Source organism: Centruroides vittatus, unplaced genomic scaffold (genome assembly GCF_030686945.1).
Source record: "Centruroides vittatus isolate TY-2023 unplaced genomic scaffold, ASM3068694v2 contig_18, whole genome shotgun sequence".
Lineage (NCBI taxonomy): Eukaryota > Metazoa > Arthropoda > Arachnida > Scorpiones > Buthidae > Centruroides > Centruroides vittatus.
The window spans coordinates 6,676,687-6,703,696 of NW_027121101.1; the positions used below are offsets into that span (position 1 = coordinate 6,676,687).

Consider the following 27,010-nt stretch of genomic DNA (forward strand, 5'->3'; position numbering starts at 1 on the left):
TAATAGCCTCATTATATAGAATACTATTTACAGGGAAGTCTCATTCCATTACATTGGGGAAATGACATGACCAGATTAGAGAATATAAGATGATCTAGTTGGATACGGATGATGCCTTAACCACTTAGGCCGTCTACTTTGGGAACAAGGGATTGAAATCAGCTGGGCAAAGAAATCCAAAAATTTTTCATTGGTAGTCTTTTTCCATATGTATGGCTTCATTGTTCACCAACTAGCCAACCAACTATAGATCTGGCCAAACCCATAATGGGCCAAATGAAAAGGCCCTCTTAGTGGCTGCAGGAAAGAGTCCAAAATAAAAAAACTAAATAAATAAAACTTATTTATTTATTTTTATAGTTCAGTCTTCATGTTTTAATTTGGTAATATGGTATGGTATGGTTGTGGTTCATGTTTGGTGTCATTCTAAATTTTGTTCATTTTTTTGTTGTCTTATTCAATAATTGAAATTATAACAATAACAAAAGAATGCAAACACTTTCACACACATATATGAAAACAAAACACGGAACACATAGAGAAATTGTTTATTAAAAGTCCCATTGAAATTCAATGGCACATGTGCTAGTATGAGATGCCAAGGGCACGGGGGCCATTCCCTAAATGCCACTTACATGTCAACAGGTCAGCAAGATCTGCTTATGTTGTCTGTGGATGGCTTTTAAAAGCATAGATACTGGGATCTTAGATAAATGGGTATAGGAGAGTCATCAATGAGTGGGGAGTTCAATGGATAAGTTGGTAGGAGCCATGTACCAAATGAGACAGGCAGACAGATATTAACTATAACAAAGAGTTTAATATACAGTAGAGCATCGATTATCCGACTTAATTGGGGACTGGGGTTGGTCGGATAACTGAAAAGTATGAAAAAATACATTATTAGTATAGTGTATTAGGCCTGGTTTAAATACTAGCCTCCCTTTCATGGTCGAGCCAGTGCTGCCAGCTAAAACATGCAAAAATTTAACAAAAATAATATTAAAGTAGCCAAGACATAACCAAATACTGTAGCGCCAAATCACTAGCAGACATTTGAATTTGCCGACTAGAACGCAGTCGGTTAACCGATAAGTCGGTTAATCGGGGGTCGGATAATCGATGCTCTACTGTACTTCTAACCCTAAGATATACATATAAACAATATGGCGATTAAATGCAGATAACATACGATTATACAGGGTGTTTCACAATGTTTTGCCGATTTCAAAGTTGAATAACACTCTCGCCTTCAAATAACCCCATAGGTAAAAGTCTGGCGGGGTTAAATCAGGCGAGCAAGGTGACCATTCAAAATGAGCGCATTTGGAAATTATGCAGTTGCCAAAAGCTTCACGAAAAATTTCAAAGGGCTTGTTGGCTGTGTGGCATGTTGTGCCGTCTTGTTGGAACCAAGTTGACCAGAGACATCTACAACGGCGAAGGGTAGGGATTAGGAACGTATTCAACATCTCTGTATACTGGGCAGTGTTAACAGTTCCTTTGGAAAAATACGGCCCCACGATGCCACACCTGTCAATACGGTTACTCACTCGTCGTGTAACAGCTTCTCTTCAATGGCCTTGGGATTATCATGTGTAGTAACCAATATGAGATGAAAGTTGACAGTCTGCACTACTAATAGAGGGTGCCACTGTCGCTGTATCTCGGTTTTAACATGAGTTATTCAACTTTGAAATCGTCAAAACATTGTGAAACACCCTGTACAATGAGGTAACTATCCAAATTCCTATGCCACGAGGCTATCCCTAGTTTCTGGAATGTGGAGAGAGTTTACATCTTTCTACCAAAAATACCTTGGGAAAAGAAGGTTGTCTCCTTGGTTGATGGAGGAGTATATGGTAGATCTCTGAGGGTGATGTATAGGATGACTGGAAGTTGGGTCGGTAAATCCTAGATGGCGAGATGAGTAGCTGTTCCCTTGTATAGCATTGGATTGTTCTCCGATGTCTGCTTGTATAAAGTCAGGGAGACTCTGCCTGGTCTGCCGGGATATTTCTATATCCTTTCACCTCTTCCTTTACTCCACCCTGAGCTCTCACATCTACCTCCTTTTATCCTCATTGGCCTGGGAAAATCAATCACAGGATTGTCTGTTGTTAGAGACAAAGGTTGATTTTGCAGATGTTGATTCAGCAACAACTTGCATTGACGCAACAGTGTCGTTTACTTTCTGCTCCTTTTACAATTGGATATTATCATTTAGCAACTGACTTAAAATTCTCATCCATTTATTGACAGAAGGGCGTCATTCGATCCATATATTGGGCGAGGTTCTTCTAACAATCGCGATGGATGTAATATAAAAAGTTCTCGAAAATGGAGTAAAATATCCATAAAATCATGGATCTCACACTAGTATATACACTGCCCATTAAAAATTGGGCATGGATCACAAAAACAACATTTTCAAAACCACTGAAACAAAATTATAAAACTTTCATAGGGTTACACATACATACTTTAGATATACACTACATACATTGGGAAAACATGAGTGAATGTTAACAGAAAAAATAAAAGATGAATGCAAGTAACAATAAATATGAATACAAAAAAGAGGTTTGAATACACATGTGACTGAGAAGGGGTTAAATGTATAAATACTGAATCACAATGTAAGAATTTTAAATAATGTCATGGAATATTCAAATGGTTCTACTTTAGAACTCAACATAGCTCCTTTATCTTTGGAATGGCTTCTAACCTGAAGCAGTCCTTTAAATTAGACTGCAAACTTGTATGTAAAGTTACTGTTGGAAACACATGAAAGATGTGTTTGTATGATTTTACGAGTTGACATTAAGAATATTAAAACCAATTTTAATATTCAACAACAATCAACAATGTTATCTAAACAAACTGCCAGTTTGTTTAGATAACATGGTTGTTCACAACAGAGTTCTTCTCTTGCAGGTGCTATGGCATGAGGGAATTGCTGACAATATAGTACTAATTTACCCAAAAAGCAGGAAGCTTTTTATCCTTTTATTGGACCTGAATCAGTTTTTAATGTTTTTTCTTATATTTTTTTTTAGTGATACTAAAGACTGGATTTTTTTAGTCATTATTGTGGAGAATAATTCCTGATCTAAAGCAGAGTAAGACATTTTTGCCTAGCTTGCTCTCTGTAAATCATTGAGTTTTTTTGCTTTTGGCAAAAATTATGTTCATTTTTGGTTGGCATTGTGACTAGTTTTGGTCACTTTTGTAAACATTTGTGCTAAATAAAACCCTCCTCTTCCACTTTTTTCTATATTTGCAACTTTTTGTGACTTCTCTGCATCTCATTTGTGAGTGTGCAGACCTTTGTTTAGACAGGGCTTGTTCACTTTTTTTTAGCTTGGCAATATTTCCCATTTTTCCTTCAGATGTCTATTATCTTTCTTTTAAAGGGATCAAACTTCTGAAGTAATTTTTTATGGAGTACACAATGGACCTTTTAGGTTAAAGCACTTCTGACTTTGCTCCGATATGTACAATATATAATTAAAATCCACTTATACAACATAATGCTAGCATTATGTTGTATAAGTGCATACAAATGTAAAACACAATGTTTACTATCTCCCTAAGTACTTTATTATAATAACTCCAGAAATAGTACAAAATAGTATCCACTAGCTCAATCTTATGGTTGAAAACACAAATTGCAGTAAAATACATTTAAGATAAAAACATTAAAAATTGTTTAATTGTCTTTTGTTATTCATTGCTTAATTACTTTTGCTAATTCTTTTGTGGGTAAGTGAATTTTACCTTTACAAATATAGGAAGAATATAGGAATTTTGAACTATGTTTATGTGAATTATGTGAATTATGTGAATATGTGTTTATGTGAATTGACTGGATAAAGAATGTGCAAATATTAAGCTTCTATCATACATTATGGGGAAGTTGTGTAATGATCACACTATATTTATAATTTTATTTATATAAATTAATAATTTTCAAGTTTTTTATATTTTACATCCCATTACTATATAAATTTTAAATTCATAATTATTATTGTTCATTTAATTATAAAAAATAAATGATTATGTGATATGTAATAGAATTTTTATAAATATTAAATGAAGTTATTTAAGTACTTTCCTAAAAAAATCAATGGTGATAATTATTTATTATTGTTAAAAATAAAATAAAATAAAATGCTTTTATGTATATGTTTCAGGTTGTTTCTTGGATTGTTACAATGTGGATATTTGGATCTTTGGTTATATTTTTATTAGCAAGGGTTTTAGGAGGAGAGGTATTGTCACTATTTCATTACTTTTAGTTTTTAGATGACTTCTTTAACAAAAGTAAAGAAAAAGTAAAAAAAATATATTTCAAATGTTAATGTAAAATTTAATACACTTTTTATACACTGCATAAATCAAAACATGCAGATAAATTATTTTATCATGCTTAAACATATAAAATTTAATTAAAAGTATCTGTAAGTTTCAGTAATATTATTTTAAAATATTTGAAAATCGGATATAGTTGATTCCACTTAATTGGGACACATCAGGACTTGATTAATTTTACCTTTAAGTGGTTATCCCAATAAACCAAATATTAAGGAAACAGACAAAATCTAAGATAAAAAATTATCAATAAAGACAAAACCATTCATCGAAAAATATAATTAATGTTCGGTGTGAATGCATACTATATATGTAAATAAATTCAAGTTCAAAAATAACACTAAAATGTAATAATTAAACAAAAAGAAACAATTATTTTTTGCAGGGTATGGTAAAATGGCCCTGTTTCATCTGCATTGTAGATTTGATCAGGTCTAAATTTCTACAGCATTTCAGGCAACTTAGTTGATTTCCACTTTTCAGCACTTGTAGTGTCAGCACTGTTTTTTCACTGTGTGCTCTATTAAATTTTATTTTTTGTCTGGTTTTCCATCACAATAATAACTTGTCTGTAGCATTGAAATTTGTGAGACCCATCTTTGTAGCTAACTCTTCTGATTTAGTTTTACCACTAGCCCATTAACACGTACTCCTCTTTGCTGCATATGCTCAGGGCTATCAAGAGGTTGTGCAGGATCCAGGGTAGAGTTGGCTTCCTCTTCACCTTACTGGGTCTCTGTTGCCAGGTTTTTTTTTTTGAACAAACAAGATATGTAGAATGTTTCTTTATTAATTAAAGGCAGTCAAATATTTTATTTATTGTTAGTAAAAATAACATTAATTTATAGAGGTTAAAACCACTATGGGCTACGATATTTTCTCGGCCCAAGGAAAAATCTCTAGCTTCCATTCCCTTTCGTCAGCCCTGTACAGTACATGCTGTCCCAATAATGTGGTGAGATGTCCCAAATAAGCAAAGTAAATTTGCCTTATATATTTTTGTTTTCTGTCTTTTAATGCATGTCCCAAATAAACAATGATCCCAATTAACAATTAACTGGAATGGGCTGTATATTAAAAGTACAAAAGTGGATAATTAAAAGTATTTTCAAAAATATTATAAAAGAAACAAAAATGCATATGAATATATAGATATTTACATATTTTTAGTAATATTTTTATATTACTGAAAAATGCAAACCACTTTTTTTTTATCTTTTATAGCAATGTTCTCATTATTATGAAATTTTTTATATATATTATAATTATCTTTAAATATATTTTAAATAATCATTGTAATATAAATTAATTTTTTAATAACTGGTTTTTTTAATATTTACAAGTTGTTATATTTTATAATAGAATTGAACAGAACAGAATTGAAACAGAATTTAAAATTGGGTTAAATTACATCTCAGTATAATCCTATCAAATAAATGTGGACAGTTTTTGGCATTTTTATTTTACAATATCCTGAAGTCTTACAGAGAATAATTATAAATTACACAATATATAAATTCTGTTAGTTTTCATAAATGAAATACAAGATCAGTTTTTTAATAGCAAGAGTTTCAGGAGACAACATATTTTCAATATTTAATTATTATTAACTTATATTGACTTTTCTACTAAATAAAAAAAATGCTAAGAATATAACTTAATATAAAGCTTAAAAGTAACATTCCACTTCTGTACAAGTAAGATTGCTTCCAGGTAAAATGGTCATCACAGAGCATGACAAACTGTATTCTGAGATTTCAAACCTTGTCAGAATAGTGAAAGTCACATGACATGAGAGACATAAGGATAAATAGTCTTTGTTAATATTAGCCTTTGTTAGAATTAACCAGGGAATACTTTAACCAATTTGTAACTTTCAAAAATCAAATGAATTTCTAAGAATTGCATTCCCAAAAACAAGCAACAAATATAATTCATGCACAATGCTGTCAATTTGCCTTGTATGAACTACAGAGTAGTTAGTAACTAACTTAATACTGATTATTTGAGAACAAGTTGATTAGCATTGTTGGTAATTACAGAGATTGAAGGTAATGATTAAATAAAGTATTAAAATTCCTTGAGAAGCCAGATCACAGAATAACTTTATCTTTGTATCACTGCAATGCAATTAGAATTTCCAACAGCAGAGCAAGAAACTATAAGGAAAAGTCAAAAATTGTCTGCACTTTATTTTTTAATTTATTTACACGAATGTAGGGATTGAACAAATACATCATTTTTCTACATAGTCTTCTTTCTTTTTGATGCACTTGATCCAGCAGTCCACAAGCTTCCATATTCTCTCTGAGAAGGTTTTTGGTTGGTCACCTTGCTGTTTTTCACACTTCTTTGTCTATAGAAAATTGACAACCTCTTAAAGCATCTTTGAGCAGTCCAAACAGATCATAGTCAGAAGGGATGAGATCTGGGCTGTAGGCAGGGTGTTCTAGCACCTCAAAATTTAAATGAGTAATGGTTTCAATGGTTGGCCGCCATGTGTGGTTGTATATTGTCATGTAACAACAACACTTTCTTTGACAATAGGTCTCAGCCTTTGATGTGAATTGCTGGCTTCAGATTGTTGGCTAGCAAATCACCAGAGAAATTGAATCACTGCTCTTTGTTCCTCCTTAGTGCACACTGCTAGCAGATCGGGCATGTTTACACTGAAACAGAAACAAGAAAATGATGCTGTCAAGATCAAACTTCCGTAACATGACCACAGTAGTATCTTCTCTAAGCATGCATGCTCAGAAAGCAGTGTGACAAACCTAATGATGTGTTATGGCAAAAGTGCAGACAAGTTTTGATTTTCTTATGTAGTTTTTTATACTCAAATTGGCTTGTTTTCTGCCTTATGAGTTCATAAGAATCACATCCAAGAAGTATTCAAATATCTGGCACAAGTTCTTGGAAGTAACAAGAACTTTTTGCAATCAAATTATTCTTAATTCTTGCATTTGAATAATCCAATCTTTAGTTGAAATCACATCACATTAATTTTGATTAAGTTTAATAATAAAATTTTATATACTAATAAGTTAAATAATATATTTTTGATGACAGGTATTTGTGTAAATTTTAGAAATTTCATTAAGTTTTGTTTGTATAAAATAGGTAATTTATTTTGGAAAGACTAATAAATTAAATATCTATTTGCTCTTCAAACATTGACCAAAAGTTAAACATTATTAACAGTGGTAAATAAAATTTATTGGACAAATGATACACACCATGTTGAGAGAATTTAATATGTACAAATAAAGGAATTTACTGTTATGTTATGATTTAATAATTATTATGTAATATAGTTTCCCACTATAATTTATTAGTAGATTTCATTGTTTTACACAAAGTAAATAAATATGCAGAATTAGCTACATTTATTTCAGAACAATATTTTAACATGTTAAATTCTAAAAAAAATACCATCTAAAGAAATGATCTAATATTAATATTATTATGTTGAATGATTATTATTTCCAGTTTTATTATAATTATAATATTGAGATGTCCAGTTTTTTCATGTCTGCATATTATTTTGTTTTTACGCTCTTAAAAAAGAATTTTGTGAAAATATACATATTGGCAAAAAGTTACATTTCCAGATAGAATTTTCTTGTTACTGCAAAACTTTGCATACACTATGTCTCTGACAGGTACTGTACATAAGTGATTACAGTTGTGATTCAGTTGCATATTAACCAATGCCACCAAGTCCCTTAGGGTTAAAAAGGCTTACAGAGGCTCACTGTGTTCAGAATTTGCACTGTACCTGTTGTTTGAAACTATTTGAATGCAAGCATGCAGGTATGGTGCAACCAAAGACATTATAATGTCCATACAGCTAATTGAGTTTGAGAAAGGCTGCATCATTGGACTGAGAGAAGTAGGATGGCCATTTCACTGAATTGCTGGCCATCTAGGCCATTCTGACCTAATTGTATGAAAGTGCTAGGGGCAGTGGATATGTGAAAGTAATCACACATGATGGTCAGGCTCTGGATGCCCTGACTATGGATGTTCAACCTTTATAAGTGTGTGACCAAAATCACCAAAATTATGATGCAAAATTTTCTCACATGCCAACCAAAGTTTTTGGGAGCATGTTATTATTTGGTGTCTTGTAAGTATTGAGAGAACATTTCAAATAATCAAAAATCCACATACACTGAAAACTTGATGGGATGAAAGGTCTTTCAGATGATACAGAAATTTGTTTGTATTGTGTTTTGGGTACATCAATCACTGTGAATTTAAAGTTTCATGAACTATCAATATAAGTTAAATACTATAATGCATTACTGTATTTGAAAGTAAACTAATTTACTCAAAATCTAGCATAGCATTATGTATGTGACCTAGTTTCATGGTGTAACAATCAACAGATGACACAGTAATTTCCTGTTAAATGAAGTTTGGTCTCTGTGTATTATACTCTGTAGTATGCACAATGCTATAGATTTCAGTTTTTTCTTTTAACTGTTTTGGATAATCAAGATTTTAAGTATATATATTATATGCTTTGAAAACTTCATAAATTCTTCACAAAACATAAAAATATATATATATAATGATGATAAAGAAATCAGCCTCTGCCTGGCTACCTGGCAATGATGCAACAACTGAACAGGTTAAAATTTCTAAGTCAGTAAATTGCAGAGATAGTTGTCTTGGAAATAAGATATTTGTTTCGTTTTCTTATTACTTATTACTAAAGCAGTTGATAGTGTTTGTTTCTTTATTGCATATTTATTTAATAGTGCTCAACTCAATAATACTATTCTATTAACTTAAAATATACAACTCAGCAAAGATGTTGGATATTTATTTTTTAAGGTGACCCCTGGATTGTGTACTAGAAAAAAGCATTGGTATGATCATTTGGCATGTGTGCCAAGAATTACTCACCACTGCCCTAGATAAACTACCAGGAGAGATGATTGTCTGATTGTTAGACAAGCACAAACAGCTGCAATGGTATCTTTGTCAATCATCTAGATATGTATAGAAGTTTTACTACAGAATATTCCTATCCAGTATCTTCTTGTACCATTGGCAGGCAACAATCAGAGGCAAGTTCATATGAATGGCAACCACTGTGTCTTGCCATTAGCACTCTAAAAATGTTGACTTCATTTGCAGTGATGCCATGAGAGAGAGAGAGATACTGACTGCTATGGACTGGTAACATATTATCTTAAGTAACAAATCCCAGTTCTGTTCAGAAATAGACAACTATGTTAGTGTGGAGGACCACTGGTAAAATTTCTAAATCTTTACTGCTGAACAACACACTGCCTCAACTGCTGGCATTCTGATCTGGGAAGCTATCTTCTATGGCATTCATTCACCCCTAGTAGTGATGTAAGAGATATTGACAACATGATGGTATGTTTAGGAAATCCTCTGCTCTCATGTGTTCCTTTTATGGCAGGACTGCAAACAGCTTATCTTCCAGCAAGATAATGCTCATTCTTCTCAAATGGTTAGTTTTCCAGTAAATCTATCAAGTTTCCACACTTTCATGACCTGCCTGGTCTCCAGATTTGTCACCCATTGATCATTTGTGGGGCCAGATAAGATGCAGCTTTGACTATCTACAAATGTGAGGAATTTGGAGTAATCATTGCAACATCTGTGGGAAATTCTATTGCGGGATAGCATACAGTGCTTCTATGCCTCCATGCCCAACTATATTACTTTATGTATCCAGATAAGAAGAGGTTTTACAAGGTAGTAAAGGTTTCTTTAAATTGTACTGTTATTCCACAGGAAATTGTCTATTTTCTATGATATTGTAATCACTTATTACCATCTTTATTATGTTTGCACTAATAAAGTTTCATTTGATTCCATTTCCTACTTCTTGATGCATAACTTTTTGTCAGTATGTATAATTTCAACATATGCTTATGAGAGTCTTTGCTAGAGAACAAAATTGAAATAGCATGCCATCAGATATTTCTGGAAGTGGTTAGATGTTTTAGTTTTCAGTAATAAATAATAAGCTTTAAATACAATATTATTTTGAATTTAAGATGTAATTTTTCCTCTGAAAATCCTGTTTTAAAAGTGGGAATATGTTTTAAATAATATGGTAGTATTAATTTTTATGGGTTAAGGATGATAAAATAATCTGGAAAAATCCAATAATAATTAATTTTTTATGTGAATGAATTTGTATATATATATACTGTATATCAAAGACTTGTAATTATAAAATATGAATTTTTGTCTTTAAGCTAATAATTGTTGTTGTAAGCAGCTTATTTTAAAAAATAAATTTAAAACAGTAATTTACATTTGCATTTAAAATGTGAATCAAATTTAAATTCAAATGTAAATTACAGGCATACCCTAGGTTACATATATAATGCATTCCATCAAATAGTAGTTGTATAGTGAATTGTCATTTTCCATATATTTTTTTTTTATTTAAAGAAAGTTTTACCTCATGGAAAGTTTTTGACCAATGATCAATATGCTTTCACACTCTAGCATTCCACAGAGGATATCCTTGTTAAATTGTGTAATAATCTACAGCAAGGAAAGAAGAAAAGAGTGATGTCTCTCTCTGTTAATACGAAGGGTATTTTTTAAATCAGGTTCATTTTTTGATAAGAAGAAAAATACTGTAAATATCGTTAAAATATATTTTTTTCCATATTCTACATACTTTTATCTACTTTTCTACATAATTTCCATTTTTGTTCAAACATTTGTCATACTGCTCAAAAATTTTTTAAATTCCGACTTCAAAGAAATCTGCCGCCTGCCACCGGAAGACATTAGGCCACGCCGCTTGTCTTGTATGGCATGGCGAGTTTTCTTGAAGTCTCACAATAAGCATCAGAATTGATTGTTGTGCTTCTTGGCATAAAATCCACTAACAAAGTCCCTTTCCTGTCCCAAAAGACAGTTACCATGATCTTTCGTGCTGAAATCGAATAACAGATCATATCTTACAGTCGGCAGGCGACTCAATTTTCTTAAACAGTATAAACTTTTACAGCTCAGCACACAGATAGATGATATGACTGCAAATGGCATCTAAACACACTCAAAGCATGCTGAAAGCAGATGCTCATCCACACTGTTGCAATCGCATGTCATTCTCACTCTCATTCACAAATGGACCTTATTTAAAAAATAGCCCTCGCATTTCTAGATATCAAAGATGCATTTGACAATGTTTGATGCCCTCAATTTTAAAACTTATCAGAGATACCAAAGTACCACAAAATATTTTCTACTTGCTCAAGCATTCCTTAAAAGACAGAACAGCTGAGCCTAAATTGGGCTTTGTTTAAAAAAAGCTGCTCCCTAAATAAAGGCTGTTCTTAAGACTCAGTATCTGGGCCCCTACTCTGAAATGTTACTATAAATGACTTGCTAATTAAATTCTCAGACTGTTTCTGTTTGTTGATTATAAAATCAGGCATGTCATTAAAAAAAATAATTCATTATTGATGATTTGCCAAATTTTCTTAAACCCCAGATATTTTTGGTCTTCACCTAGACACCCAGACACATGACACATAAACAAGACAGGTGACAACACTTGAAAGAGATGAAATGTCATATCACTGGGGATAGTAAATAGGATCATGGTAGGGATAGAAATATATGATGGTTGTATCTACGGTTTGTTTTATCAAGAGATGTTTGTAACCTGGGATATGCTTGTATTTAATTTTTATTAATTGAAGTTTTAAAAAAATTTATGAAAGTTAAGTACAATGAAATGATTTTTTAGGTAAGTTATTCCCAGTGCCTTGGAGTTATTGGATATTCAGTGTTACCACTAGTTATTACAGCAACTATTCTGCCACTATTATATTCTTTGGTTTATGTTAGCATGTTTATAAAGGTAATGATGTATTTTGTTTTAATAGTTTTAAGTGAATAAATAATTTTACTGTTTTAATAAATTCCTTTAAAATTATATTACTAGTACATACTCACAAACAATTTATTGGTTTTTATAAGTACTTTGAGTCATTTCAAAATTTTATATACTTTTTTAACAAATATACAAAATGTTCAAATGATTTTGAATATTAGATAACATAAATCAGGCTTTACTGGAGTAAAATACAAATTAGGAATATTACTTTAGGAATATTTACCTTAATTTTAACTAAATAATTGTTTTTGTCTTTACTTTCCTGACTGTTATATATGCATAACAAGGGAAAGTATTGGAATCATGTCAAATTTGACTGTCTGGGTTTTTGCAAATCTCAACATTTTGAGACCCCTGAACCCAAAACTTGGAAAAATTCTGTGGATGTGTTTATTTCTGTGTATTGGCATCTATTTTGTTTAATACCTCAAGATGAGATAAAGATGAAGAAACATAATTTGGCATGGTAACTTATGTATAAGGGGCAGTGCTATTAAATTTTGGTGGTTAAAAGTCGAGGAGTGATGAGATAGATAGCAGAGGCGGTCGTGATATCTCAAGGAGTTGAACTTAATAAAGATTTTACTTGTTATTAACATTTACAATTATTTTTATAAAACTCATTACTACCCTTAAAATTTAAGCTTTTTTGCTATTTTGTAATAATTAATAATATGAAAAGTTCTTATAACAAAATCTCCTAACAGCTGGGAAAGTTATGCAACTCATTGCTGGATATTTTTCTTCAGTTTACATAGTTTTTCAAAATGAACATTATATATTTGAATTTATGTAAAATTCACACTGTTAATTCTATTAAAACCAAATGATTATCGGATTAAATTAGGCTATATTATTACTGCTAATGATAATTAAATTGATATTTATTAAATAAGATAGAAAATTCTGGAAGTAAAGAATTGGTTCCAAGTGGAACTTGGAGCCAATTCTTTACTTCCATTTACTTCCACAATAATTGGACATAATTTTGATATAACAATGCTAGTTACAGCACCAACTGGGGATAACTCAGTGCCTATGTCCTATAATCATCCATGACACAGTTGGCAGTAGTTTTACCCCTGCATGGTGTATATATATACATGTAAACATTTCAATGCCCAATAATTATATTAAAGTCAAATGATTACTGAATTAAATCAGGCTATATATATATATATATATATCAGTTCCGATCATAATCCAAATGCCATAATCTCGAAAAATCACAATCCAAAAGATTAAAATCTTGAAAATATAATCCTGGGAAAAATAATAACAACAACAATAATAAATGTTTAAAAATGTAAATAAATGTCTTTTAAACAAAATTTATTTGAGAAACACATAAACGCATGAGAGAACACTTTATATCCCCTTTTATACAAAAATTATCTAATAATAGTAATATTCAATATGTATGTTGTTTTGGGTATGCAGAAAGCCATTCTGCATGCACCCATATACTGACCACAAATTTTCCATTAGGAATTGAGGTTTTAGACATTTCAGGTTTTTTTCTTTCAGGATTTTAGCCTTTTGGGATTTCAACATTTAGAACTACAGCATTCAGGATTATGATCCAAACCTATATATATATATATATTTATATTATACATAGGTTACATAATATAATATTATTATATTATGTTATGTTGTAGCCTGAATATAATGTAAGTTGAATATATTTAATTAAATAATTTTGTTAGATTAGTTAAACTTTTCATCTTTTCAATTACTGCTTTAAAATTACATTTGCCTGTTATCAACACCGGAAATACTAATAACAAAATCTTCCCAAACCTGTAAACAGTGCAAAACCTCTTCTTCAAATAAACTGTACTTTACGAATGTTTTCAAACCCAATCAACGGTTCTTTTTCAGGTAAAAAACAAATTTCGGTGGAATTGCAGCTCGTACTACTTCAAATTCGAAATATGAACAAACAAATGCACGTTTCCCGTTTACGTCTTATTGAGGCATGCGCATTTAGAAAGACGTAAATGGGAAACGTGCATTTGTTTGTTTATATTTTGAATTTGAAGTAGTACGAGCTGCAATTCCACCGAAATTTGTTTTTTACCTGAAAAAGAACCGTTGATTGGGTTTGAAAACATTCGTAAAGTACAGTTTATTTGAAGAAGAGGTTTCACATCGGTTACAGGTTTGGGAAGATTTTGTTATTACTGCTTTAAAATTTTTCTAGAAAATAATCTAGGTGTGAATATAGGAAATTATTTTAAACTGATGTTGCAATTTATTATTCAGAAAGTGTCTATCGTGTTATTCACTATATTTCATTATTATTACCATTTTCAAAAAATATTATTGATGTTTTTAATAGCTCTTTAAGTTTCTTTTTTTACAAAATAGTTCACAGGTATTTTTGAATTGTTCATTATCCAAAGTAATACTGCATTCTTACACAATCCGTGACTCACTTTAATCTCAATTTACCCACAGTCTTGATTGCAACTGTCACCTGTCAAATATCGAACTGTTCACACAGGCAGTCTGCTTGAGAAGAACCTTGTTATTGCACATGATGATAAAAATGACATAACTACGAGATAAGTCACAAACACCAACAAACAAAATGGAAGCTGGTAACAAAGATGTGTTACTGGTATGCCTATATGCAGCAAAGTTATTGGACATCTGCAATCAAATGACTGTAAACAGAATTTCTCTGTTGATAGCCTGACACTTGTTCTGCAGCCATTTTGTTTCTTCTCATGCACACAGGATTGTGGGAACTCTCTTATGACTGAATCTAGTTTCAAAAACTCTCAAGTCGATCCCGATTGAACCTAGTTTCAGTTGAGATTTAAACGGTTGAGAGAGGTCTCACCATGGCACAGTCACCGATCTTATAACAATCTAGATTGAAATGCTCAGTGCAAACGGGGTATAAGTTTACTAATGTCAGGACTAATGAAGTTGCTTTCTTATGGATATGCTAATAATTTATCATATCCATACTTAAAATTATTATTTCTATATAATAGAAATCTTAAAGGCCGATGAGTATATATAGACACAACCAACGATCACCCGAATAGGCGTAGGAGTCATCCCCAGCCAGTGCCTCGATTGACCGAGTAAGGTTATATCCAAATTTAAATATCTCTGGAAGCGAAGACTTGTTCAGTGTCCAAGTGACAAGTGCACCATGTGGCAAGCGAAGGTTGCAGGTTCAAATTCCACCTCAGATTAGTTCTTTTATTCCAGAAGGTTCTAAATTATTTAATAAATTATTAAAAATTATAATTATTAATTTAATTAAGAGATGGCACCTAATGCCTCCCTCTAATGGAAAATTGCTTTATATTAATCATTTAATTAGCCAAATTCTAGCCGATCACTTAGGCGATAGTTGGTTGTCTATTATTATTTCTTTTTCAAATCCTTAATAAATTATTTTTTTTAAATTTTAGTTGAATTCCATAAATAAATAGTTTTAATAGGCCAACATATTCAGATTTGTAATGCTTTCACATTCTTGTCAGTCTGTCTTATCAATTTTTCTGTATTTAATGTTGCAATAGCAATATTTGTTATCCCTCTGTTATCTGATTCACATAGGAAACAGAAATGTTTAATTAAAACATAGAAATATGTAACAAAATTCCTGACTCGATCATAATACAACTTTCAGTCTCTACAAAGTGGGTAGTTGCTTTTCTCATATTTGCTATTAGAAATATTTTGAAATTTTCATCTTTTCTTCAGATACATTGGGGAAACATGTATATTGCTGTTATGAAGGATAGTTTTTAGACCTTTTTACAAGCATCTTTATCTAAAATATACAATATTTTTTGAATAATTAATATATGATATTTCTATCATATATTATTTTCAGAGTCATTTTTTTAAAATTACTAAGAAATAAAAATTTTCTGATAACGGAATCCCTGCAAACCTATGTTATCTATTAAATTCTTATATTACTCTAATTTCATGTGGATAATCCATGGGTTTTCCAATGATTTGATTTATCTGCTGATGATTTTAACTCAGTTATGAACTTATCAAACAGCTTTTCCTTTCTCTAAAGTTATCATAGCATCTTTAGAAAAACATAAAACAATCCTTTTATATGTTGTACTTATTCATCTATCATTGAGATTTGGAAACCACTAAAGTAATCAATAAATTATATAATGCTGTTTTTTCATACTTTTCATTTTATGATTCAGTTCTGTTGTCATGAAAAATGAGGAAATTTTCCTTTGGGATTACAGATTGTTACTTGAAGACTATTGTCAGATAGTATGAATTGAATGGATGGAGGTAAGAATCAGTTTCTTACCAACATATGATAAGAATTCCTCCAATTATTGCAACAACTGCAATGATTGCACTGTACTATTTGAGTCATACATTGATTCTTCCTAACATGCAATGCTTTCCATTTAGCAGTTTTGGAATTTGTAAGAGGTTACAAGAAACACCTGAATCAATGTATTCAATAGTCACTGAATAACTGTCAATGATCATACATGATCAAACTTTTGCCAACATCTCAGCAGCATTAACAAAAGTTTTTTTTCTCTCGTTGTTCATTTACTGTTTTGCATTTATTGTTTAAATGAGATCTACTGTTTAAATGAAATGTTCATGCAGGATAATCAACCTGGCAAATCTCTCCTCAAGGGAGCCATTCTACACTAAACTGTATTGTCAATTGCCCAGGTTCATTAATTGTAATAAACATACAGCAATATGCATACAACTTGAGAATGTAATTGCATCTAGGTTACAGAGTTCATTATTTTCAATCATGATTCTTGCATATACTGACAGAATTAATTTATGATCAGTTGCAACTACCCAGCTGTAATCTTTTAGTTTGACTCTGTACTTAAGGTAGCCAACCATTGAATCATTTTGTCTTCTTTTCCTCTTATGAATCATGTCTTCTTTTCAGTACAATTTTAATTGTCTGTTTTTATTTAATTTTACTTTATTATCTCTGAAAGATTATTGGCAGATGATGAAGTTATATTTTATTTTCTTATTCTAAGGTAATAGTTTTGTCTTTATTACTCACCAAAGTAACAAAAGAGAAAGACACTAGCAATCAGATTCAGACAAACAAACAAAATTTAGGGACACTTTAATCAAGATGGTATTGTGTAACAGTTGCTAATAATTCTATCACTGAGTTTAAAACCCTACTTGTTGTCTATTTAATACATTAGTGATTTATTGATGATTATGCTAATCAGTGGCATGCAGTGATATTTGATGATAGGGAAGCTGTGTTTCCATAAAAATTTTAAACAAATACTGGTAATGACAAAAATAAACAGTTATTTATTTTAATTCTAAAATACATAATTGACACAAAACAAAGATACAGTGAGACCCCGCTTAACGCTGATTCAATATAATGCGGTCTGCTTGATGCCTAAAAAACGCTCAAAATTTATGCTGATTCAAATGAACGCGGTATTTCATTGATTCGTATATAATACAATTATTCCCAAACACAAACCAATTAGCAAAAGGTGGCAATTTGTCATAGCGCTGTACTTCTCTTAAATCTATGTTTGTTTTGTGCAAGTTTTGAAAAAATATAACATCATGGATGCCATAAGAAATATCGACTTTGCTTGGTAAGAATTAACTGATAAGTGCATGAACGGAGTGTGGAAGAAGTTATGGCTAAAGGTATCCAAGAATTCTCGAGAAGAGCCTATCGCTGCATCGTTAGGTTGACAAAATTGTCAACTTAATCGATACAGGAGATGTAGACGAGCAGGATATTGGAGAGTTACTGCAGGTTTCTGGTAAGAGCCTTACCAACGACGACCTTCAAGAATTGGCAGAACAAGAAATTCGTGTAAAACTGGAAAATAGAGATTCTGAAGATGAAGAACCCAAAAAATTTCTCTACAATTTCCGTAGTAAAAGTTTGGTAACGATAACCGAAATCGTTGATCAAATTGTACCAAATGATCCAGATTTTGATAGGATGACAAAGTAAAACGAGGCGTTTTGGATGCGGTCTCCTGCTACTGACATTTGCTTAAGGAAAGAAAAAGAAATGGCCAATGAAACTACACGACTTCATCGCAAAAACAAAGAATTTCAGAAGAGCCAGAACCTTCGTCACAAAAAATTAACTTTACATTTCTGTGCACGTATGTTTATGTGTTATTTAACATGTATTATTATGCAAAAGTTTATATAAAAATAACATAAAATTACAGTAAAATTTGCTTATTTTTTGGTCACATGTTCCCCTATCCCTATTTACTCTATGTTAAAATGGTCTTGTTTAATGCTGTTTTGTTTAGCGCTTTGTCGTCTAGGAATGCATCTCCTGCATTAAGTGGGGTCTTACTGTATAAGAACTTTTTATTATTCTTTATAAACTAACTATATTCACAATTTTTTTCCACAAAGTTGTTAATCACTTTATCATAAAAATCACTTGTCATTGATTCCATCAAAGTATTTAAAAGCTCTTTTTCTATTGAAAGCAATGCTTGTGACAACAATCTTTCTTCTGACTGAGTGTTCCTTGCGAATGTATGAATTCACTTCATGGTTGAAAAACTGCATTCAACAGATGCACTCATAGATGGTGTCGTAAAAATTAATATTAAATCAAATAATTCTTTTAGTACATCTTTGTTCACATTATCATTAATTTTATTTTTTATGTCTAAGAGTGACTTGCCAATATAGTCTGGACATGAATATAAATATTGCAATTCACTACGTCAAAATCAAAAAATAAATCAAAAAATTCTTCATAAAATTTACATAATTAAAACGTGTTTCAGAAAATTGTTTTTCATAATATTTAAAATTATTAACATCTAAAAGTGATAAAAATTCTAAAGATTTTGTCTGAAAATCTGTCAATATAATTATAATTAAAAGAAAATTATAATTAAATATAGCTTTGTAAAGAAACATACATAAAAATAACATAAAATATTCTTTACTTTTTAAATCTTAAAATAATCCACTTAGTCAAATAGCTTCCTACAAGTGGCTAACAGATAGAATTGCTGGAAGCATTATATGATATTTTGGTGTGTAGCATCCACGATCTAAACTGCATGAGGTTGGTGCTCTGTAAAGTGCATGTACTAATACCTGTAATCTGGCTGCTTTATACAATTCAGATATTTTGGCCATGGAAGCTATCCCATATTCAACAATGCAGCGCTTCCATTGGAATATGCATATACGAATTGATATTCAAATATACAATAGCAATCTTATCATTGTTTTTCACCTGTAGTATAGAAATTTGTAATAAGATACATAATGCTGCAGTTATAATAAAATATTAATTTTAAGTAATTCATAGTACGTTAAAATATGAAAATAATCGCACAATATGTACTTACATTTTAGAAAATACAAGGGAAGTTGTACTTCCACAGCTTCCATGGATACACACCACTGATGCTAATGTGGTTACTTTTAGATAATATCTGAAGCTATTTTTATGTTTTTATTTTCAAATTTTAAAGGCAGAAAATAAAAATAGTAAAAATATTAAACTAAATAAATATATAATTATATATATATATATATATATATATATATATATATTATATATATATATATATATATTATATTGTATATTGTATATTGTATATATATATATATATATATATATATATATATATTGTAGTTTATTTTAAAATTTTATCAAGATTTAGGATGTCTTTTCATGTTGCAATGGATAACAAGAGATGGCATTCCAATTTCTGTTGGAATGCTATCTCTTAAGACAGCGGTTTCCAACCTTTTTTCATTAGCGTACCCTGTGACATGTCATTTCTCCAGATTGTACCCCTCATTTAAGAAATTTAGTGAGTAACTGTATTGTTAATTTTACATGTTGTAACTTTAAATCAAAAAAAAACTAATTTATAATGTTGATAAAGAGAATATATTTATGTTCATACATTTAAAAATCAATACATTTACAATACAAATATAAAAACAAATATAAAAATTATAATAAAAATAAAATTGCACAAAAAACTAACTAGAAAGTATTTAATTTCGTATTAAAGGAGTTCAGTGTGAGCCTTGTCCTTGTTTTTTCTCGCATAATTTTTTTATGTCAGGTTCGACTTATGCAAGGTATAATCTCAATTCTGGAACTGCCTTCAGCTTATTGCGATACTTATTTTTAATATTTAGATAGGAAGAAAAAGCTCTTTCCACAAGCACAGTACTTGTAAATGGCGACAAAAACTGAAGTGCTTTATCAGAAAGTAGCTCAAATTCCTTGTTAATGTCTACTCAAAAGTTAAAAAGACATTTAAATTGGCATTTTAAAATTGAATCAGTTGAAATTTCGATCAAATTCTCTTTTTCCTTACTTGATAATTTAGCTACCTGAAAGTATTCCTCTTCAAATGGATTTAGAATCCAATAGTTTGTGTTGTATAAACAAGACAGCCTTGTCAATAAAAAATTAATAAAAATACTGAATAAATAATGAAAAAAAATACCACTTGTAGAGAAAATCTGGAGAAACTAGCTATGTCCTTTTCCTTGCTAACAATAGCGAGGTTGAGGCCGAAGTTTTAAACGCGAAAACGTGTACGTCGGATGTTCAGCGCTGCTTTCCTGTAAGCCTAGAAGTTTGAAAATGGCATTTGGAATGCCGAGCATGATTCCACTGACTTTCCAAACACCATTGTCAAGCTTGTAGGCTCACAGGAAAGCAGTGCTGAATGTCTGATGCACACGTTTTCCCGTTTAAAACTTTGGCCTCAACCTCACTAATAAAAAATACCTTTTATAAACAAAAAAATACTTTTTTCAAACGTGTGGGAATATTGTTGAGAGATAATAATAATAACGGTAACACACCCCACCATCAAAAGTCCCTAGCATAATCACTAATCACTCATAATTGTATCCTCATTACTATTGACCGACTGTGCAACATTTATTGGTCTGTTGCATTGTACAATTGGCAACAAAGTTTTTATTTCTATTTTTGCATTTTGAAATGTATAATAAAGTTTGTGATTGTTGCAAGGAACTTTTTTACTTAATAATTTTTTAATACTATTAATTTGTGATACATAATATACGTGGTATGATTCAAAAGTTTGGGGACTGCAATAATCTATGACAACAAAAGCATGTAGTTGAAGTTACAGTGTATGAAATGGATTCTACCAAACCACCTCTACGTGTTCAGGTTAATTTCACCCATGTCATGTGATTAAACCGTGAGTGCTGCTGTTTTTTTCCAGAGATAGTTACCTTTGTTCTGCAATGTAATAAAAGTGGAGTTTCAAGAACAACCTCCAATATTAAATTTTGTCAGCATTGTCACCTATGGAGACTTTAAAATTGCTAAGAAAGGTGTACGGTGATTCTACCACGGTGAAGTCGAAATATTGGAGGTTGTTCTTGAAACTCCACTTTTATTACATCACAGAACAAAGGTAACTATCTCCGGAAAAAAACAGCAGCGCTCGCAGTTTAATCACATGACATGGGTGAAATTAACCTGAACACGTAGAGGTGGTTTGGTAGAATCCATTTCATACGCTGTAACTTCAAATACATGCTTTTGTTGTCGTAGATTACTGCATTCCCCGAACTTTTGGATTGTACCACATATTATTTTTTCTGCCATAATAACTAACTTTTTTCTGTATCCCTAAACAACCCATCACGTACCCTGGGTTGGGAACCTCTGTCTTAAGACATATAATGTAAAAAAGTTGCTTTGCTTTTGTTTTATGTTTCATATGTAGATATATAGAACTTCTTTAATTCATTTTTAATTTTTATTTGTTGCATTTTGTTCAGGAACATTTTGTTTATTTTTTAATTAATGTAATTTTAATTAAATGAAAGTTTTTTCAATAAATAATTTGTCAATTATATGTACTAAATAATGTTGTTTTATTTGTTTTTCAGTTAATGGGTGTGATATGGGCAACATACAGTGCTGGATCATTATTATGTGTACAAGAATTACAGAATAAACGGCCACTGCTTCTTTATCCTATATTCTTACTGTACATCTATTTCTTTTCTCTATATTCAGGAGTTTGAGGCATTTTAATAGAAAATTGTAACATAAATACTGTATATTATCTATGAAATTTCTATGTATTTACACAACTGATATGCTGGTTAATTATAATAATAAAAGTCATTTAATAAGGTAGCTGTAAATAATAGCTGTCAATTTATTTTTAATACATTTGGCTTGTATTTTAAATAAAGCTACATTTAAAATAAATCTTATGTAGCTATATAAATATATGCTTTTTTTTTTTAGTTGTTATTGTGTACATGGTAATTTTAAGATGGTTGTACAAAACTTCACCTATGAATTTTTAGCATTTTTGACTATAAAATGCTATGAAAATGTATAATCAACAAGTGTTGTAATACCATGCATTTTCAAGGTATTAGCCTGCAAAAATTCCAATATTCCTCAATAAAGAGACAAAAAGGTACAAGTGTGTGCTTGAAACAACTTTATTTCTTACTGTATATGTTAAACACCATTATTTCTTGCTTACAAGAAGTGCTTAAAGTGCACTCTATGCACTGTCACACATCTCTGTAGCAGTCTTTTCAATGATTCTTTACCTGCTCAAAAAAGCCCGGCACTGCACATATGGTACTACAGGCAACTGCAAAACGTTAACTTTATTCTTTACAGTGTATATGTTATGTTCTGTGCATACACTTTTACATTTTTGTCTCTTGTTGAGGAATGTTGGTATGAAAGTAATGGATCGTTGTAGGCTAATATCTTGAAAATGCATGATATTACAACCTCTGTTGATTATACATTTTCATTGCATTTTGTGATGGTTTTGTGATTCATTGGTGAAGTTTTGTACAACCATCTTAAATCATGCTGTATATTATTATTATTTTTTGAGCTCAATTGGAGAAAATACATTTTGTTTTATATGAAAAAAAAATTATCATATTATTAATTTGGAATTATATATGCCTGTTTGATTTTATTTTAGGATCTTTATTACAAATGTTTATGATATGAAACATTTAAAATTTTTTATATTTTATATTTACATTTCAGAATTACACTTCTGTATAGGTTAGCACAGTATCAAGATGGATAAATTAACTTATCAAAATCAGGAAGATGTGGTAGAATGGTTTAAATATGTATAGTTGATGCTAGATAATTTTTTGTCATGATAGGGTTATAATTATGATGAATTAAAGAGATTTTATAAATTACAGTATTGGATGTTATGTAAATTTTATGATTTAAATTACCAATTTTAATCAGTTTGATCACACAAATAAAAGTTATTAACAGGAATATTAAAATGAAAAATATGAAAAAATTATGATGTTTTTATTCATTACTGGTTAATATTAATTTGAAATTTACTGTGCCACAAAACCAATGAACTGGCATAAAAGAAATACTCACTTTGAGAAGTGAATGTTTTTATCCATCAAAGTTGTTTGCTTCTCAAAGTGAGTAGTTTTTTATGCTAGTTCATTGGTTTTGTGACATAGCAGATCTTGTTTTTATTGGATATTTGATTACTTGCTTTTTGTATAATAATTTACTTGACATTGCAAAAAAATTTGAAAATTTCACATTATCAAAAGGCACAAAAATTATGAATATAAGAATACATCATAATTTTTCCTCCCAGAGTATTTCCAATAAATACTGAGTTATCAAAAGATAAAGACCAAACAAATACCATACAACAAGAATTGCAATTGCTTAGCATTTATTTTTCTGTCTTCATAATTATAATACATATAAAGAAAGTAAAAACACACTGAGTGTGGCATTAACAGTTTTTTTATTTTCGCTATTGCTTTCAATGAACTTAGGTTCATCATCTTCAGGCGAATGAAATTTAAAAATAGAACATAATGTTCTAATGCAAATGGAACACACATTATCTAAATTGAAATTAAAAAACCATTGAGTGTGTTCAAAATTTGATCAGGTTGATGATGTAACATCATGCAGCGCATGTGTGGATATACACTCGTGTTAAAGGTGTGATGGCAGATGTATATCACTAACCATTTATATAGGGCAAGTCACACACCAGGTAGGTCAAGCATGGTAGTGTTGCATGGCTTAAAGGTTGTTGTAAGGAGAGATTCCCACATAAAAATGAGTTTCCGGTCACTGCAACATCTAAAGTAATAATTACATTGGTCATTTATCAAATATTAAAAATTTGTTTCAACATCACATTTTGTACTATTACTTAAAACTAATATCCGGAATATTCTTTTTATATAAATACTCTATAATGTAAAATTTTTAGACTCATCAGTTAAAAGATTGAGGATAAGTCTGCATTGAATAATATATCAATAAATTTGAATAGAAAGATGTCAGAACAGTCTTGCCCCTTTTGAAAAGATCATAGACGGAAAAGAAATAAGAGTTTCCTTCTGACTTGCTTTCACCATGATAGAGGGTAAAGTTTATAATGCTATCACACATAATATGTCTACTCAACGATGCTATTTATGCAAAGCAACTTCAAAAGACTTTAACAATATCAATGCAATTCTAGAAAAGGAAGTCTCTGAAGATCAATTACAGTTTGGATTATCAACTTTGCATGCATGGATACAGTTTTTTGAATGTTGCTTGCATGTAGCATATAAGCTTGAAATCAAAAAGTGGCACGTGCGTAGTGATAAAGAAAAGGAACAAATAAGAATCCGAAAAACGAATATACAGAAGGGTTTCCGTATAGAATTGGGTCTAATAGTCGATCAACCAAAGCCTGATTTTGGTAGTTTGAATGACGAGAATACTGCTCGACGAATTTTCAAAAACTCGCATTTCTGTTGCTATTACAGGGGTTGATGAGGACTTGATTAATCGTTTCCATGTCATATTGCAGACAATTTCGTGTGGCCATGAAATCGATTTCATAAAATTTCAAGATTATGCCTTACAGACAGCTCGCTACTTTGTGCAGTTATATCCGTGGTTCTACATGCCAACTTCGGTACATAAGATATTGATTCATGGCGCAGAAGTGATAAATTCATCGGTATTACCATAGGGCAGATGTCTGAAGACACTCAAGAGTCAACTAATAAATGCATTAAAAAGTTTCGAAAAGATTTTGCAAGAAAATGTTCCCAAGCTAAAACAACGGAAGACATTATTTTACGCTTATTATTAATATACGATCCGTTTATTTCGAGTTTGCGCAAATTACCTCGAAAAAACTCAAAGTCGTTGCTCCCAAAAGCAACGACTTTGAGTTTATTGTTAGTTGCGCTACGTATACCCAGCGTCGTAACTAGTCTTTTATGCGCCCAGTGCGAGCTTCTGTAACTATGCCCCAAAACTATGATATAAAACTCGGTTCAGGTCATTTCTACGCCCTGTGCCTGGGCACCACTGGCACCGCCCTAGTTACGGCACTGCGTATACCAGCAAGTACAGGAAGCTCCAGCGATTTCAAAGTTGAATCATCTGATTGTGAATCAAATTATTCTTCGGATGACGATGCATGAACTTTTAATCAACCGACTGTATGTTTTATCATATTATACAATATATGGATTTATTTTGTACTTTTTCTATAAAAGTGGTTTATGTTAAATCCGCCATTTTGTTTTTATTTTAAATTTTGACTTCGGATTCATAATCAGCGACCCCGAAAACCCTCAAGTACTGACTTTCAGCCAAATTTATAACGCTTTTGTCTTTTGGCCAGCTTTTTGGGATTTGGCCCCACTGTGCGTTTGTTATGTGTCATTTTAAAACTTTAATTACTGACACGTTAAATATAACTACAAACACTACGGTTTTATTTTAAGGTAATTATTGCATTTATACATATATTTTAAATCTATATATATATATAATCGAGACGAGTTGATGATGATGATAATAATAATAATAATAATAATAATAACTCTCCCAGGGTCACCACCTGGTCGTGGTGGGAGAGCCCAGTAATTTTACTGATCCATAGGGCAATGCAGGCTGGAGCACAAACTCCTGGTAGGGACACCCATGCCAGTAAGGTCTATGGGGAGAAATGAAGCTAAGAGTGACCACACACCCACATTCTGTGGAGATATGTATCATGGTAGTAACCAGATCTAAATGTGATACCAGCTCGGACGTCGCCCGGGTTAACAAGGTCCGCGTTCGTGGGTTAGGCAGAGGCTCACGTTCGAAAAATAGGCCACAGTCTCCCTTGGTTACCGGTGGCGAAAGCAGCACCGGCCCAAGCATGGCTACTGCAATGCCCTCAACAGATGTGAGGAATCAACCCAGCCTTGGTGTTTCTGTGGCAATGCATCCACAGACCACAAAGGCTGGAAAACCACTCCAACGGATGAAATGGACAGTAGAAATGAACGAGTTTATCATCCGTAATTATTACACCATCACAAAACTCGAAACAAACATGACAGCATACAGACAACAACTACACCATAAATTCACACAACAATATCCTCACCTCACTGTTACCGAACAAAGGGTTGTTGATCAAAAAAGAACAATTATACACAACAACCTTATCTCACAAACAACACTTGAACTTATCAAACAACAGGTTGCTGATCAAATACATCAACAGACAGAAACATCTAACATTAATGAAGATCATGTAACCTGTCAGGATAATCCAGCAACAAGCATTGATAATAACACACATACAACAATTACCACTAATGATACTACAGACACTTCCTCATCCATCA

General features: G+C 31.3%; 1 protein-coding gene across 1 annotated transcript in view; it reads left to right on the forward strand.

The window, feature by feature from the left end:
• Positions 1 to 22,469, forward strand: part of LOC136969640 (protein YIPF4-like) — a 58,447-nt gene extending 35,978 nt beyond the window's left edge. The window contains exons 4-6 of the mRNA XM_067263908.1: positions 4,197 to 4,274; positions 12,137 to 12,250; positions 22,217 to 22,469. Coding sequence (XP_067120009.1) covers positions 4,197 to 4,274; positions 12,137 to 12,250; positions 22,217 to 22,354 — 330 coding nt within the window. The 3' untranslated portion in view covers positions 22,355 to 22,469. The remainder of the gene's footprint in view (positions 1 to 4,196; positions 4,275 to 12,136; positions 12,251 to 22,216) is intronic.
• Positions 22,470 to 27,010: the final 4,541 nt, after the last annotated feature.